The sequence below is a fragment of the Eptatretus burgeri genome, chromosome 13, assembly GCF_056783735.1.
Source record: "Eptatretus burgeri isolate ZD-2024b chromosome 13, Ebu_testis_v1, whole genome shotgun sequence".
In the NCBI taxonomy this organism is placed as follows: Eukaryota; Metazoa; Chordata; class Myxini; order Myxiniformes; family Myxinidae; genus Eptatretus; species Eptatretus burgeri.
Window position 1 is genome coordinate 14,471,949 of NC_140973.1, and position 16,542 is coordinate 14,488,490.

Sequence of the window (16,542 nt, forward strand, 5' to 3'; positions counted from 1 at the left end):
ATTCTGACGTTGCATCCGGGTCAGGAGCATCTTCGTATGAATCGAAAGTCAAAATCATTGTATTGAGGTATATGTGAAACCCTCCCACCCACTTTAGGACACCCGCTGGGACTCAAACATTCTACAGAAGGTTTGATAGGGCAAGCCCCAAAACTGAGGGAGCAGGTCGGTCGGATGGACAAACAAAGCGACACTTCTGCCTCATAATATGGATAAAGCATGAGTGTCTGTTTGTCCCTGAACTACTCTCCCAGTTTTGGGGTGAGCCCCACAAAACCTTTTGTGGTATGTTTTGGGGTCCCAGCGGATGTCCTAAGGTTGGTTGGAGGTTTCACAAAAACTTCAATGCAATTACGATTTTGACTTTCGACCTGTACGAAGCTGCTCCCGATAGGGATGTAAACGCACTCACAGGTTCAGTTTGATTATCGTCTCAATACAATTGCGATTTTGAGTTTCTCCTTGAACGACCCTAGTTTTAATCCTCCTAAGCTGGGTGGGAGAATTCATAAATTTCTCGATTATAATTATGATCTAATGTTGTTTTTTTTGTTTGTTTTTTTTAATATATTGTCTAGGCTTGTATGAGAGCTAACGCACAACAAGAGGGGTGGGAGAGGGAGGACAAAACTGTGGGGATCAGAGACTTTTGGAGATCTGTGGAAGGGAGAGGTATGGGGCGAGGAACACGGGTTATACAAGATGGACACCACAGGGACTTTCAGGACCTTACACGACGGGGAACTTTCAGGAAGGAAAGAAATTTGAAGGAGGTGGGTTTGGGGTGGATTAACGGGGGTAGAAAAGATCGTGGTTTTAGATGGGAGAAGATAAGAGGTGGTGGTGGTGGTGGTGGTGGTGGTGGTGGTGGTGGTGAACAGCTGCTTTGAAGACCTGGCGGGAAGAATTGAAGAGAGTGTGGGAGTTTATTCCAAAGGTGGCAAAAAAGAGGAATGAAAGAGTGAAGGTGAGCAGTGATTCGTGATTTTGGTAGTTTTACCAGAAGTGGGTTGCTGGCGAATCTTGAGCACCCTGCTTAAATATGGGGGGGAGAGGAGACAGAGCAGAAGGGGTGAGACCGGCGAGGAGCCGGTGGAAGACAGAAAGACCACCAACCTGCCTGCGGTGAGAGTGAGAGGCCCAAAGACTCGGCCTCATCTTTGGAGATACCATTGATCCTAAATGCCTTGGTTTCCACAGCGTGAAGCCGAGGAAGGTGATAGGCAGGAGCACCAGCACAGAGGGTAGAGCATTACTCCATCAGGCTGTGGATGAAAGCTTTGTATGTGGTCAGGAGCTCAGGTGGGCCAAGGAAGGACTTTGCATGATGGAGGATGCCCAGTCGGTGACTGGCTTTGGAGGACAGGTTGGAAATTTCCCAGGAAAGATCATGCCAGATTGTGAGACCCAGAAGCTTGAATGAAAGGACTTCTTCCAGAGGATTGTTGAGAAAGTAGATGGGGGTGTTTCTAAACAGTCCTTCGGAGAGACATAGTGAGTGTGAGATTTGTCAGGATTGAAAGACATGTTCTACGTGTTGGACCAGTTTGTGGTTTTATCCAAATCTGCAAAGGGTGAAGAAGCTGCTGCCTGCCAGTCTGAGGGATGAGAGATGGTACGGCAGAGGGTGGCGTCATCAGCAAAGAGATAAAGAGGATTTTCCAGAGTTGGAGAGATCATTGAAAACCAGAAAAAGGATGGCCCAGAACACTGCTTTGAGGAACTCCAGCCTGGACAGGAAGAGGGGATGAGAGAACTCCATTTAGGGCCACACGTTGACTGCGACAGGAGAGGAAGTCTGCGAGCAATGAGTGGAGATGGCCTTGGATACCATAAGGAAGAAAGTTTGGTGAGCAGGGCAGGGTGCCAGACTGTCAAAAGCACGCGACATGTCTCGGGATATGGTTCTGATTTCTTGTCCAGCATTGAGGACCTCCATCCATTGTTGGGAGAGCAGAAGCAGCATATCCAGGGTAGAGTGATTAGGTCTGAAACCAAATTGATGATTGTAAATCAGGCTATTGGAGAAGAGGAAGGATTTAATGTCTGAAGCGATGATTGATTCCATGACCTTGTTGATGATTGGGAGAAGGCTGATTGGTCTGCAGTTGCAGGGATCTGTTTTTGCACTTTTTTAATGCAGTGCGGTAATGTTTGCTGATTTCCAAGCAGATGGCAGATGACCTTGAGCAAATGAGAGGGTGAATAGAACAGAGAGAGGGTGAGCAAGAGCAGAGGAGCAGGGTTTTTCAGACATGTGGGACCGGTTGCAGAATCTGAGTCAAGGTTGGGCAGCAAGCTCTCCACTTTGTCAGAAGAAAAGGACAAGAGTCCAGGGACGGTTGGGTGCGACTGGGTAAGGTGGGTACAGAGAGCGGTGGGTTTGGGACACAAGATTTTTGATGCAAACGCTGAGTTTAGGCATTCAGCCTTTTCACATGCGGTATCAGCAGTACGACCATTTGAGGTAAGGGAGGGGATGGAGGGGGAACATACACCAGAAACAGATTTGATTAGATGCCACCAGTATTTGGAGGTAGAGAGGTTTGAGAGTTCAGACTTGAGAACAGAAAGATGTTGTTTTCTGGGTCTCCTGAGGGTAGACACACACTTCTGAGAACCCTCAGTTGGGTTTGCTTTTCAGGACAACTGCCTCACCACAAGCTTCAGTGAACCATGGGCGGGAGGAAGGTAGGACAACTGAAGATGAGAGGGGATAAATCTGTGCTTGAGAGAGCAAATTTCTTTGAAAGATTTACCAGGATGCGTTGATGTTGGAGAAAGTGGTGATGGGAGACCAGTCGAGAAGTTTGATGGCTGCTTGAAGACCCTGACAGTCAGCCTGAGTAAAATGCCAGACTCGACGGTGCTGAGGTGGTTCTCTAATAACAGCCAGAGAGATGTCGACTTTGACAAGAACATGGTCAGAAGAACCGATTGGAGCGAAGGAAGAACAGCAGATATTTTCAGGGAAATTTGTCAAAAAGAGATCCAGAAGAGATGGAGTAACGTTGGTTGAGATCCGGGTCGGGAAGTTTACCGATTGAGTCAGTCCCAATGAGTCACAGAAAGCTTTTGCTGAAGTGCCATGGCAGGTGAGAAAGGTACCCACACCTAGCCAACTGGCATGATCATTGAAGTCACTACATATGAGGAAGAGAAAGTTTGGATGAGAAGATAGAAGTTGGTCCATGTTTTCGGATAGTGAGTTGTAAATGGAGTTATCACTGTTTGGTGGACGGTACATTACACATATAAACATGAGGTGGGAGTGGAGGGGAAGCCGTAGCCAGAGGTATTCCTGTGGGTATGGGGGATTGAGGGCAGTGCATCGAGAGTGAGGAATAGAGTCTTTGATGGAGAGCAGCTCTTCCACCAGGATGAGGATCAGGTCTGTCATACTGCGATAGTAACCAGGGAGAGATACTTGGGAGTCAGAGGTGTCTTAAGGGAGGAAAGTTTCTCTTCGGCAGATTGTCTGGTTCATCAGTGGCAACCTGTATGGAAAGATTCGTCAGATCTTGTTGAGACACGACAGTTAATGGCGCTCAAACATAAAACAATGGACAAAATTAATCATGCCAAAAGGCAGAGGAAAGTTATGACATTGTGTGAAGGAGTCGAGTTGTTTGCTACATCGGCAAGAAGTTGAATGTGAGGCATCTGGGCCGCCATTATGGGATCAATGAATCAACTGTGTATAAACTGAATTTATGCTGGAGCAGGTTTTTAAGGCTGAAGAGATGGCATTATTTTGGAAGAGGATGCCATCTCGTTCGTACCTTCCTGTCCAAGCAGGGAAGATCAGCTAAGGATCGTTTTTCCCTTCAATGTGGCAATGCGGCATGTGACTTCGTCATGATCCCGATGATTCAACGGCCATCACAAGTTCTCTACATCCACATCTTTCTCACTTCCACCCTCCCCCGATAGCAGCAGCATCATATATCCGAGCCAAGTCTTGTGTTTTTTTTTAAATTTTCGACAGTACAGTTCAAGCACGTACCTAATGTTAACCCTCACCCACCTCGCTGTTTTGGAATAAATTTCAAAAGTAAAAGTCATGTGGTGTTTTTTTTTCTTCTTTTCTTTAATGTAGAACTTATTTATTGTATTTCCATGTTTATTACAACGTTAACATGCTCTATGTATATTGTATATTTTAAGTGTTTATTTCACTTGTAATGTGTTTATTTCTTGCTGCCGTCCACCTTCTATATTTTATCAAAGCCCAGGAACCGAACCCCCCCTCTTCCCATTGACTCTTGGTTTCCACGATTGCAATTTTAACTATCGTAGCATTTTCCAGTTTTCTAACCCCTGTGATATTTATCACCACACACCACACACCACACACACTTCTGATGTGGGGAGAAAAATGTGTACAATGTATATAACAATTGGATTATTGATAAGTTTAAAATGTTGGAGAGTTTCTTGGAATTTTTTATTTTATTTCTCTTTCAGGCAGGGTCCCAATCGACGATTGTCTGTGGGAGCTCCAGGCATTGGCAGGGGTCGTGGGTTTTCATTGCTCAGGTAAGTCATTCGCGCAAAAATGGTGTTTCCTCTGTTCCTGAAAGGTGTGTGGTGTGGTTTAACATAGATGGTTCATTGTCGGATCAAATGTAAACTATATACCCCAGCAAGGCTCTGCATTGTTGAATTCTCAGTCTTGTTACCTCCACCACCGAAGGTGGAAAGAGGTTGTTTTAACATCTCTCTGTCATTGTTTGTTTGTCTGTTTGGTTGTTTATCTGTTTGTGTGCATATCTCAAAAAGTTGTGGATGGATTGTGATGAAATTTGGTGGAGAGGTTGGGTGTGTGACAAGGACGAATTGGTTAGATTTTGTTGAAGATGCGGTTGTTCTGGCTACGAGAATTGTTTTTTTCAATTATTTTTTTCAGCGATTCTTCATCATTGAGAGATGGGACCGTGTGTGTGTGTGTGTGTGTGTGTGTGTGTGTGTGTGTGTGTGTGTGTGTGTGTGTGTGTGTGTGTGTGTGTGTGTGTGTGTGTGTGTGTGTGTGTGTGTGTGTAAAATATTTTATTTATATCATGATGGGTCAAAAAGCTGTCAACGGATTCAGACGAAACTTGGGAGACACTTTGGGTGTGTGATTAGGAAGAATTGATTTGATTATGATGAAGATCCGAATCCAGATCTGGATACTTTTTTATTTTATTTTTTTTTCATAATAATTATTATTATTAAAGTGATTCTTCACTATTGAGAGATTGGGTTAAAATGACATGTAGCATGATATTTCAAAAATGTATTGGGCCTCATATGTTCTTGTGGATCAGGCATTGCACGGCAGAAGGATGCGCTCGACCGCATGCCTTTCTAGTTCAGGTTGTTTTGGAGTGTGGTTTATACGTTTTGTACTGAAGTATGTGATTGGTGTGCCTTCAGGCGTGGACTCTCGGACGCTGGCATCGTCGGGGGGTTTGGAGGGCCACCAGCCAAAAAGCACCTCTTGGAAGGAGATATCAGCAGGTGAGTCCAAGTTTGCCAAAATTTGTTTTTGCCATAATTTTTCCGTGATAGCTGCATTAATCAAAAATCCATCCTTGAAAAGAGAATTAAGTTGTTTGAAATTTATTTTGTGTTTGTGTTTCCTGTTTGTTACCATCTGAACCCAAAGCTTCTGATGCTGCAATCTCAGGTTCATAATGTCATATGCTGTTTTAATTTGTGCATTCTCTATTAATGTCCTTTTACTTCATGTGCAGATAAGCTGGCAGGATAGCCTGTAGGTATGTGCACTCACACCTGAGCTATCGAGCTTGAAGTTCATGTCTCAATTTAGCTATAACTTGCCACCGTGGGATTTCATATTATTTCAGGTAGGGCGATACATCAGTCGTCACTTGGATGGACGCTAAACTGTGTCCTGTCCGCCAGCTTTAGATCTTTAAATATCCTCCGATGTCCTTCATAAAAGAGTAGGTGAGCTATCGCTAGCACCCTGACCAAATTCAAAATCCTTGCACTAGCCTACAGGGGACACTGCATCAACAGCCATGTGCAGCATACAAACGAAAAAAAACAATTTTTGAGATGCATTGATATCTCGTAACCTTCTCCCACAAAAATAATTCTTCGCTTTACTTTGGATCCAATAAATTAATGTTAAAAAAAATTTTTAATAACCTTCTCTTCTTCAACCATTAATTCTGATTTGGATTGTGTGGATCATCTTTTACTTTTGTGTGGTGAGAAAATATAAATTATCCATAATGCTTTCTCCACACATACCCCTCCCCAATCTCCCATCTCCTCCTTTTTCCCCCCTTGCCCTCCCCCCCACTCCTATCGATGACAAATCTCAGGCTGGGGCCAGAAGGTCGTGGCAGGCGAGAGTCACGCCAGGAGAGCGATGTTGAAGAAGAAGATGATGCCCAAAAGGTGTGCTTTTAGGTGTTAAGGTGGGGGGGGTGGGAGTTGTGAGCTGGTGGAGAGCCAATTAAAACTCCAGGAGGATGGAATGATTTATTATATATTTGAAAGCATTTTATTTTATTACATTGCACAGAGAGAGTCTCCTTTATCAGGTGGTTCCGTCAGTGCAACAGTTATTTCGTACTTGTTGGTCTGTGCGAATGCATAGGAAATGAGATTTCAAAATTGTCATTTGATGATATTCCATGTCTCCAAGTTTATTTCACTTATTTGTGTAAACTATAATGACTGCAAACCTGTGATAACTCTTCGTAAGCAGTTGTGGAACTGTTGTATTCGCCGGATATCAGAGATTGCTTGAGCTGTGATTCGCCAAGTGCCAATACAGGTTTTAATGTTGAAGAATTTTTTTTTTTTTTTTAATTCCTAATTTGAAGCAAGCCTGTTAAATGTACAGGCCGGAGTTGATCAAGAGCACGCATCCCGTTAACACGGAAGGAAGCACGAATATGCGTTTTCGGTTATTTTTCTCGCGACTCGGACGTTTCATCTAGTAGGCCTAGCTGATTATATGCGGTGCCATACAAACTGAGCAATCGTTTTAGGTGAAGCAGTCAACATTTGTAATAAGTATTTGTATAATCTGGCTCATCCAAATAAGGTATCTTTTCAAAGGGTTTGGAAATCACAGGGAATTATTTAATTTTATTTCAGACTCTTGGCTTTGCAAATCGAGAATCGGAGCCACTTGCATCGGTCATAGCCACATCAATCGATCATCAAACACAAAATTTGTACTTTGGTTAATTATTGTTTATTTAATTTTGTACTTATTTGGGTTTTAAAGCTGTAGTGTAAATGTGTTTCTTGAGGTCCCAGGAAATTGAAAGCATAAAATTGGCAAATACATTTATGAAGTCCTTTATAGTACTGCAGCATAGCAAACCAATTGTTTGACTTTTCATAAAAGCACCAAAATTGGTACATATGTTGACTAATGTATTCTGAACAATTCTGGATATGGAGCCACTTGAGATTTTGCAAAAAAAAAAAATTTTTGGCCAATTTTTTTTGTTTTTGCGGCTTTTTTTTTTTTTTTTTATTTTGCAAGATTTTTGCGGCTGCAAAAAAGGCTGTAGAAACCGCTGCAAATGCAAGGAGGCTAATCTGCAATGCACTGGACTGTGTGCTTGTGAAGGAGAATTCCAGTAGACAGACTGAGATATCAGCCTAACTTAGAATGTGCAAATGCAAAGTTGCATTGCTTGTAAAAGTGTTGACTTCTTGATCCAGAGCCAGTACACTTGAGCTCAGAAACTCATATTGTACTAGACTGATGTATGCATGTACCATGTGTCCTGGTAGAATGGTAGGAGACAGTAAAGCGTAGCCGCTTCAAAGTGAAGTGTGCAATAATTTGACTACATTTTCTGAGTTTGTCATTATCATGATTATCAGTTCCCTTTTCAAAATAGAGTAAAGTATGTAATCTATAATGCAATTTTTGTTGATTCCAAACCCATTGAATGTGATGAATATCATTTGACTCTTGTTCTCCAGGCAATAATGGGTACTTTTCAGCAAAAAGTTTCAGGAGAGCAGCAATTTACAAATCAAATAATGCCTTTTTTACTGAAAATACTGGCTCATAATATTTGAATACGCCTTTTGATGGTCAATTTACTGAATTTTACACTTTCCTTTTATCTACCACCAATACAATAAGAAAATAAGAGCATATAGCCAATTTCGCTAAAGTAGAATGGCAGCCATTTTGTAAAATGGTCGACGAAGCTGACCAAGGCTCAATCTCGGGTGGCTCCATATAATATCTAGAATTGTTCGGAATACATTATTCTACATGTGTACCAATTTTGGTGCTTTTATGCAAATTTGAACAATTGATCTGAAATATCAGACCACGCTGCAGGACTATTAAACCCATCTCCTGGGCTGACAAGATGGCCGAGAGGTATGCACACACTCCTTTCAGCTGCCTTGCCTGGGTTTGAATCGCGATCAAGTGAGAAGCTACCATTCCGGTGTTTCACAGGCAGGGTAATTCATCGGTGCGTGCGCGCGCTCCTTCCCTCGAATGGACGTTAAACTGGGCATCCTGTCTGCCGGCATTAGTTGGTGGACATTAAAGATCCCATGGTGTCCTCAGCTTGCCTATTCTTTGTGATCGCCGACACCATAAACAAATTACAAATTCCTGCCTTAACCAGCAGAGGGCACCGCATCAGCAGCACAGCTCCCACGCAGCTTTGTGCTGCATCCGATCAAAGAAGAAACCCATCTCCTATCCTCTCCCCCCTGCCCTCCAATCCAAATACACTACCTTTGCCTTCCTTGCAAAATGTGAGCTATTCATATGCCTGTGTGATCATAACATCGCACTAATTTATTTACTTGTATTCTATTTTATTTATTTTTGAATTCTGCTGATATCCGAACTGACTCGACATCATTAACATCATTGTATTGGTTGGTTGGTTGGTTTTCATTGGTCTTTTGAATTATTTTCACAGCCATCGCTACAATCATCTGTAGTGATAACTGCCAAGGAGCGCACACGCCGAGACCTCATTAAGGATCAAAATCCCGACGAGAAAGGAAAACAGAGGTACGAAACATTAGCATTTGTGGCCCTCCTCGTGCATTGATCATTTCTGCATCAAACACAAAATCTTTTGTTCCCTTTGGCTGAGAGGAGACTACTTCTTTGTTGTTGTTGTTGCAGGAATCGGCGCATGTTTGGATTGTTGATGGGAACATTACAAAAGTTTAAAGTTGAAGCATCTGAAGAAAATGAGAAAGTATTTCACTTTTTATATATATTTTTTATTTTTTTAATGTTTTATATCTGAACTTAACCACTCACAACTTGTCCATTTTTCTGCCAAAATTATTGCAATGTTTATAAGGGCTTTCAATGCAATCGATGAACAGCACATGAGGATAGATCCCTTGCAATATACTGGTTCTTTGAGCCCATGGTAGTAGAAAAATAAAAGTTTGTTTTATGAATTGTATTACAGTAAACGATCCTCCAACGCGGGGGTGAGGTTCCTGGAAAATGACGTGTTCGGCAAAACCATGTTGCGCAAGCTTAAGACCTTGAGGGATAAATGGGGATCGGGGAATGCGACTGTGGAATGCATCATCTGGCCAAATCTTTTAAATGTTTTATTTTTTTGTTTTGTTGTTAATAAATATCACAGGGGTTAGAAAACTGTTGTTGGTCTTTGGGGTGCCACAAAAACTGATCAATCTGATGTCTGATCTCTACTCTGGTAATGAGAGTGCTGTGAGATGTGGTGATGCCATCTCTGACTTGAACTCCAGCAACAACTGGAAATGTCAGGGGTGTGTACTGGCCCCCACACTTTTCAGCGCTTGTATGGACTGGATTCTGAGGAGGATGTCTGAGAGATCAAGCTGTGGTGCATCGTTTGGGAATGTCAAGATCTCTGACCTTGATTTCGCAGATGATGCAGTCATCTTTGCGGAGACTCCAGATATCCTTGGGGGGGGCTCTCAAGGTGCTGAATGAGGAGTCTGAGCTGCTGGGATTATGGGTTTCCTTGGTCAAAACTAAAGCCACTGTCACACCTTGACGTTTTAGCCAGCGTATGGCAACGTATCAAAATGTATCTAAAACGCTGGCGTGCGCTGAACTATTGATGTTTTTTTAAGTTTTTGGCTTATTCATAACGAGTTGGACGTATGCATAACGTATTAGTAACATACACAGAACGTTTCGATAACTTATAGATAACTTATACCAACGAATGCTTAGCGTGTTGTCGGCGTTCACAACCTATGCCCAACGATAGTCTAACGTATGCATAGCGCGGCAGCGTATCGCCGATGATCACGTGGCGTAGCCTATTAAAAGGCTGCCGCTCGACGATTCAAATCATAACCGCACTAGACATCGAAGTGTCAAGGCCCTGTCACACCTTGACGTTTTAGCCAGCGTATGCCAACGTATGAAAAATTTGCCGAATACGCTGGCACACGTCGAATACGTTATGGGTAAGTTTTGTATACGTTAAAAGCACGCTGACATACGTCGTAGTACGCCGAGCACGTCGACAAATTTTAAGCATGCTCAAAATTTTTAGACATATGCCAGCGTATGACGCACGTTACTCGTAAGTCGAAACACGTCGAGGTAATGTTTAGCATACCCGAAACTTGTTTCTAACCTATGAGTAACGTGCTTTGAACCTATGAGTAACGTATCTCCAACGCATATTGACGTATGTAGATGTATTTGATGTCTTCCGGACGACCACAGAACTTACTGAACGTGTTCATAACTTACAGCTACCGTATAATGGCGTATTGGCAGCGATTAGGGGAATTGGTATATAAAAATGGGCTTCACAGGAGGAACCCGTCAGTGTTCCTGACTCCATGTTTTTTTTTTTCTTCGGCATGACGATGATGTTGACACTTCGATCTCCAGTGCGGTTATAATATAATTAAAAGGCTGCCGCTCAACGATTTAAATCATTACCGCACTAGAAATCGAAGTGTCAACATCACCGTCATGCCGGAAAAAAAAACAAAAAAAACATGGAGTCTGGAACACTGACGGATTCCTCCTGTGAAGCCCATTTTTATATACCAATTCCCCTAAATGCTGCCAATACGCCATTATATGGTAGCTGTAAGTTGGAAACGCGTTCAGTAAGTTCTGTGGTCGTCCGGAAGACATCAAATATGTCTACATCCGTCAATATGCATTGGAGATATGTTACTCATTGGTTCAAAGCACGTTACTCAGGTTACAAATAAGTTTCAGGTACGCTAAACATTACCTCGATGTGTTTCGACTTATGAGTAACTTACAAATAACGTGTGTCAACGATCGCGTAACGTGCCTACAACTTATGGCCAGCGTATGCGGAACGTGTGAGTCGTACGCTGGATATGTCGAAAAATTTTGAGCATGTTAAAATTTGTCGACGAGCTCGGCGTACTATGACGTATGCCAGCGTGCTTCAGCATGCTCTTAACGTATACAAAACTTACCCATAACATATTCGACGTGTGCCAGCGTTTTAGAGAAATTTTTCATATGTCGGCATACGCTGACTAAATCGTAAAGGTGTGACAGCGGCTTAAGACCCAGGCTTTCAATGACATCTTAGATGCAGCTGTCTTGTTTGTACCTGTTTGTGTTGAGGTCACGGAGAGATTCACTTACCTTGGCAGTGCTATTCATGTCTCTGCTGGCTGTGAGGCAGAGGTCAATCCACGTTTGGGTTGGGCCTGGGGAGTCATGGATTCATTGGATCATGGGGTGTGGCACTGCCGCTACCTGTTCAGGATGACAAAAGTCTGAGTCTTCAGTCTCTTTGGAAAATCCTTGGCTATCGCTGGTCGGACTTTGTGTCCAACGAGTGGTTGCTGAGAGACTCAAAATGAGATTTGTTACCTGCATAGTCCGTGAGCGTCAGTTGCGGCTGAATGGACATCTGGCTCGTTTTCCTGATGATGATCCTGCTCACCAGATTCTCTCAGCGAGGGAATCTTGTGAGTGGAGGAGGCCAATGGACCAACTACATTCCTTGTGGTTGCATCAGGTTGATCAGCATCTCAAGGAGATGGGGATGGGCCAGGCATCTGCCTGGAGGATGGCCAGACGGAGGCCCCTGGAGTACCGGCGGAAAGTGGACGCAACGACGCGCTGCTCCGGCACATGCTCCCATTCCTGACCTGACCCTGACTACCACTTGGAGGGCTTGACATTTTGGTGCCATACTGTATTTAAGGGTATGGTGGGTGGATGAGTAATGTGGAGTTAAAATCTCCTGGGCGCAAGCTCTCGACTGTGACACTGCAGACTGAAAACTGTGTGGGTGGTAGAAGATGGCAGGAGCCGTAACCTCTGCGCATGACGTGCTCACAGCGCCACATTCAAAACCGCATATAATCAAATTGAATCCGCATTTGAAAATGAGCGTAGCAGTTATTCCCATGCTTTTAAACAAATCCGCATTGGATGAGGGCTGACTGTATACATAACTGTAATCACTTTTGTATAAGCTGCACTTCCTGCCTCTCTCCCTCTTCCCCCCCCCCCACCCCCCAAAAAAAGTATCTGCTCAAAATTTTGTGGTGAATATTATCCACAAGAACTTGAGTGAAACTCCATTTCTCCAGATTTATCGCATGACGCAAGGCCGACCTTTGTTACTGAGTGCCGCAATCTTTAAAGTGGTGTGGTTTGGGGGGAGGGGAGGCAGTGTTCTTAATGACTTTTTCAACAGGAATTAAAATTGTTCAGTTATAATACATCAGTTTGCTTTTAAAACCTTTTATCGAAACTTTAAGTAATAGATACACATCAAAATGAGCATTGGGGAGAGCACATGCATTACAGCACAATGGACTGCTTGGGAATTACCGTTAGCTAAAGACTTGAGGTACTAACAAGCTCTTGCTGTGCTCATCTGATAGATGCCACATGTCACTCGGTAAGAATTGTTTGGTACTGTGTGTGTGTGTGTGTGTGTGTGTGTGTGTGTGTGTGTGTGTGTGTGTGTGTGTGTGTGTGTGTGTGTGTGTGTGTGTGTGTGTGTGTGTCTTTTTAACTCGCTTGTTTATTCTCCTATATTGGGCATCACCACCAAAAATAATAATTTAGAGGACCCACTTTTGATGCAGACACATCGAAGACTCTTGCAGGACTGAGGTTGCATCCTTGTGTGCAGACAAAACGAAGGCTGGAGATTGAGCACAAGCTTGAGGAACAAGCGGAGCAAGAGCGCAAAAAGCTGGCAAGCGAGAGGCGAGAGCTCTTTGAGGAGCGTCGAAACAAACAATCACAGTTACGCTTGCTTGAGCTCAAAGTGGAACTTGCTCACCTGGTGAGCACTGTGTGTGCGTACGTGCCACTGCGTGTCCCACCGTTTATACCTTTTCTCCCCAGCTAAGCATCCCTGCGCCACCCAAATCAAATTACGGTTTGTATTGATTGCAATTTGTGTTTTGTATTTATTTATTTTTGCAATTTCTGCATCAAAGAAATTGATGATGTGAACTTTACCCAGGGTCACTTCCACCATCAGGGAGAGGATGGCCTGTGTTCTCCAGGTTCTCTTTGGAAATTGAAAATCAAAGCAATATCATTTGCCCTAAAATGTATTACCAACAATGGTTTGCACACTGATTGTTGCTTTGAAAATATTGTTGGTGTAAAGGTGGCCTGACACCGGCCAATATTGTAGAGAGCATGCCTTGTACATTATGCCCCCCCCCCCAACCTTTGCTCCCTACCCCCTGTACCCAAAAGCTAAAGGTGCAGACATGTTTCCAAATATAGCATTGCATCACAACGGACAAAGTACAAATGTATTTGCTACAACAAATTGAGTGAAGGTTCAACATTGTACACCTGCCACCTTTCAAGGCCTTCTTTGTGTGGTCATTCTTCTATATTGTGAAAACCATTCCTTCAGAGTTGTAATGTCTCTGATCATTTAATTTCTGAGCAACATGGTTTGCATCGAAATCCCTATCCCCACCCCAACTGGCATTTTTTGTTGTTGTTGTTGTTTGTTTGTTTTTTTTCTTCCTTCTTTAACCATTCCACACCATTAGCAAGAAGAATGGGATGTGCACAATCTCAAGCTGATGCCATACATCCACACCAAAATTAAACCACAGATTTTCTACATCCCAGGAAAGATGAACGAGGCAACCCAGAAACTGTTGGAGGAATCGCAGAAAAGTCTCACTGGTAATTCTGACTTTCTGCTGGAGGTTGAGATTGTGCTCCATTCTTTCCTTTATCCCTTTGTGTTTTGTCACTGTTCAAATGTGGCCTTGCTTCCACAGAGTTGTTTGAGGCTCGCCAAAGGGCATTCGCTGAAGATCTCGACCACATGGAGCTGCGTCCACGGCGTGGGCCGCGTCGTGAGAGTGAGCAAGGTCAGGTTGGGCCAGACGAGGCCGAGCACAACGGGCCGGAGGTGGGGCCAGAGGAGGGTAAGCTGGGATCGGGCGACGGAGTCGCTGTGGATGAAGTACGGGCTGGGAGTGCAGCGGATGCTGAGCAACAGGGTGGGGAGTTTGGCAAAAGAAATCGGAAAAATGATGAAAATGCGGGAGTTGGGGATGAGATTTCCAAAGGTGGGGTTGTGCAGGATAAAAAGGGTGAGGGGAGAGAGCGGAGGCTGGCACCTGAAAAAGGTAAGATGAGGGGTGTGGGTAGACTCGAACATTATAGAGAGCGTGGGCGGAGACGTGGGGAAGGGTCTTGGGGGCGTAGCAGGGATCGTAGAGAGCGTGAGGACCGGCGGAGGACTGACAGAGGCGAAAATGTGCGTGAGCCCAAAGACAGGTCGCTTAATAGCACGAAGGACACTCGCCAAGAAGGTGAACGTCGTAGGCGGCACCACAGCGGCGAACGGGGTGGCCGGCGCCGACAGCCGCATAGCTCTGAGCGGCGGCGCGATCGCCGGGTGGAACGTCGCCATGGTAGTGGGGCGGGCGGTCATGAACGCGAACGGAAACATGCATCCGCAAAAGGTGGCGAGACCGAGAGACGGGCGGTAAAGGGTCCAAAGGGGGAAGAGGGGGAGACCAAGCAGGTACACAGACTCGTGGACTCGGCTGAACGCGAGGGAAAGCGCGAGAGTGAGGTTTCGCATGATAATGATTCAGCAGCCATTGTGCTTCCTGTCACTGACGTCGCAATAGAAATAGAAGCCGAACCTTGTGACTTGGTGACAGAGCAAGAGATGGAGGAGTAGACCAGATTCTTTGCAACCCATTTAAAATGAAATACATCATTGCGAGCAATGAGCGAGAGAATGTTCACTTTGGCGTAGTTTTTAACGTCGAATAATTCCTTATTTCCAATTGAATCTCTACCAGGACAATCGTCTTGTGCCGGCATTCGGCTTGGAGCATGGTAAGTATGGGAATGTAAATTTGGAGTAGCAGTGGGAAGAAGGTAGAGGGTTGTGAGAGGAAGGGGTCGAGTGTATAGCAAGGTCACGTCTCCACCCTGCGGTATAAGTGGTGAACTCGCTCGTGTTTCCAGCCCCGTAAGCTCGTGTAATACTGAACTGCTCATCTCGTCGCGGCTGGTGTCTCAAACGCGTCCAAGTAGTTCCAGCATCTGGCCCCCGAGTTGAGAGATGGTTTCCGCAGTTGTGTAAATTAAATTACATTCTTCACACATTTGTACCCATAACCTGTTTTAAAATGTTTTGTAAATAACTCCTGTTTTACCACACTGGTAAACATCTTCCTGTCTATCCATCTCCTGTTGTAGTTTGTTTTCTTTGGGAGGATTTTTGGGGTTCTTTTTTTGTAAATTGATAAAGTTTATTAAAAATGTTACCAAGCTAGGCTTCTTCCTGCTTCCCCCCCCCCCCCCATTCACTTCGCAATGCAAAATGATCTCCGTTTTAGTACTAGTATTCTGCTTCGTCATTCGTCAGCGGTGGGACGGTGCCGCAAATGACGTGTGAACGAGAATTGGTTATTTATATTTGGCTGCTGACTCTAAGATGTATCACGAAGCACACCACCATGTGGTATTTTTTTTTTCCCTGCAATTATTTTCTGCATTGTAATTGAATTGTAATTTTTTTTTTTTTTTTACTTTAATCACCCCACCCCAATAATATGATGCATTTTGTACCTCTCCGTAAAGGTCAAGTTTATTTGAATGTATGTTGCATCTCAGAATGTGACTCCAGATTGAATTCTTGATTTGTGAAAAATTAATTTGGTAATGATCATACTCTCACACTCTCTCACACTCTCACACACTCTCACACACTCTCTCACACACACACACACACACACACACACACACACACACACACACACACACACACACACACACACACACACAAGTTTTTATTTTGTTGTCTCCTAGTCATTCGTTCTTGGGTACAATTTGTTTGTTCGTTTTGAATGTAAATTGATTTTATTTTAATTTTTTGCTTTTGATAAAGTTTCTTTAAACACTTTGTCAATATGAAGTTTTGTTCTGGGGTGGGGGGAGGGGTGTACTTTTGTTAATACTGTCGGATCTCGCCATTTGCGGGGGATACGTTCCTTAAAATGTCGGTGTCGGTGAATTTCGGGACACACGCT

At 43.9% G+C, this 16,542-nt stretch overlaps 1 protein-coding gene across 1 annotated transcript in view; it reads left to right on the plus strand.

Moving 5' to 3' along the window:
* LOC147013885 (pinin-like) overlaps window positions 1-16,415 on the plus strand; it is a 32,525-nt gene extending 16,110 nt beyond the window's left edge. The window contains exons 2-9 of the mRNA XM_085851206.1: window positions 4,468-4,539; window positions 5,419-5,502; window positions 6,339-6,414; window positions 8,940-9,034; window positions 9,152-9,227; window positions 13,140-13,295; window positions 14,029-14,167; window positions 14,266-16,415. Coding sequence (XP_085707332.1) covers window positions 4,468-4,539; window positions 5,419-5,502; window positions 6,339-6,414; window positions 8,940-9,034; window positions 9,152-9,227; window positions 13,140-13,295; window positions 14,029-14,167; window positions 14,266-15,182 — 1,615 coding nt within the window. The 3' untranslated portion in view covers window positions 15,183-16,415. The remainder of the gene's footprint in view (window positions 1-4,467; window positions 4,540-5,418; window positions 5,503-6,338; window positions 6,415-8,939; window positions 9,035-9,151; window positions 9,228-13,139; window positions 13,296-14,028; window positions 14,168-14,265) is intronic.
* Window positions 16,416-16,542: the final 127 nt, after the last annotated feature.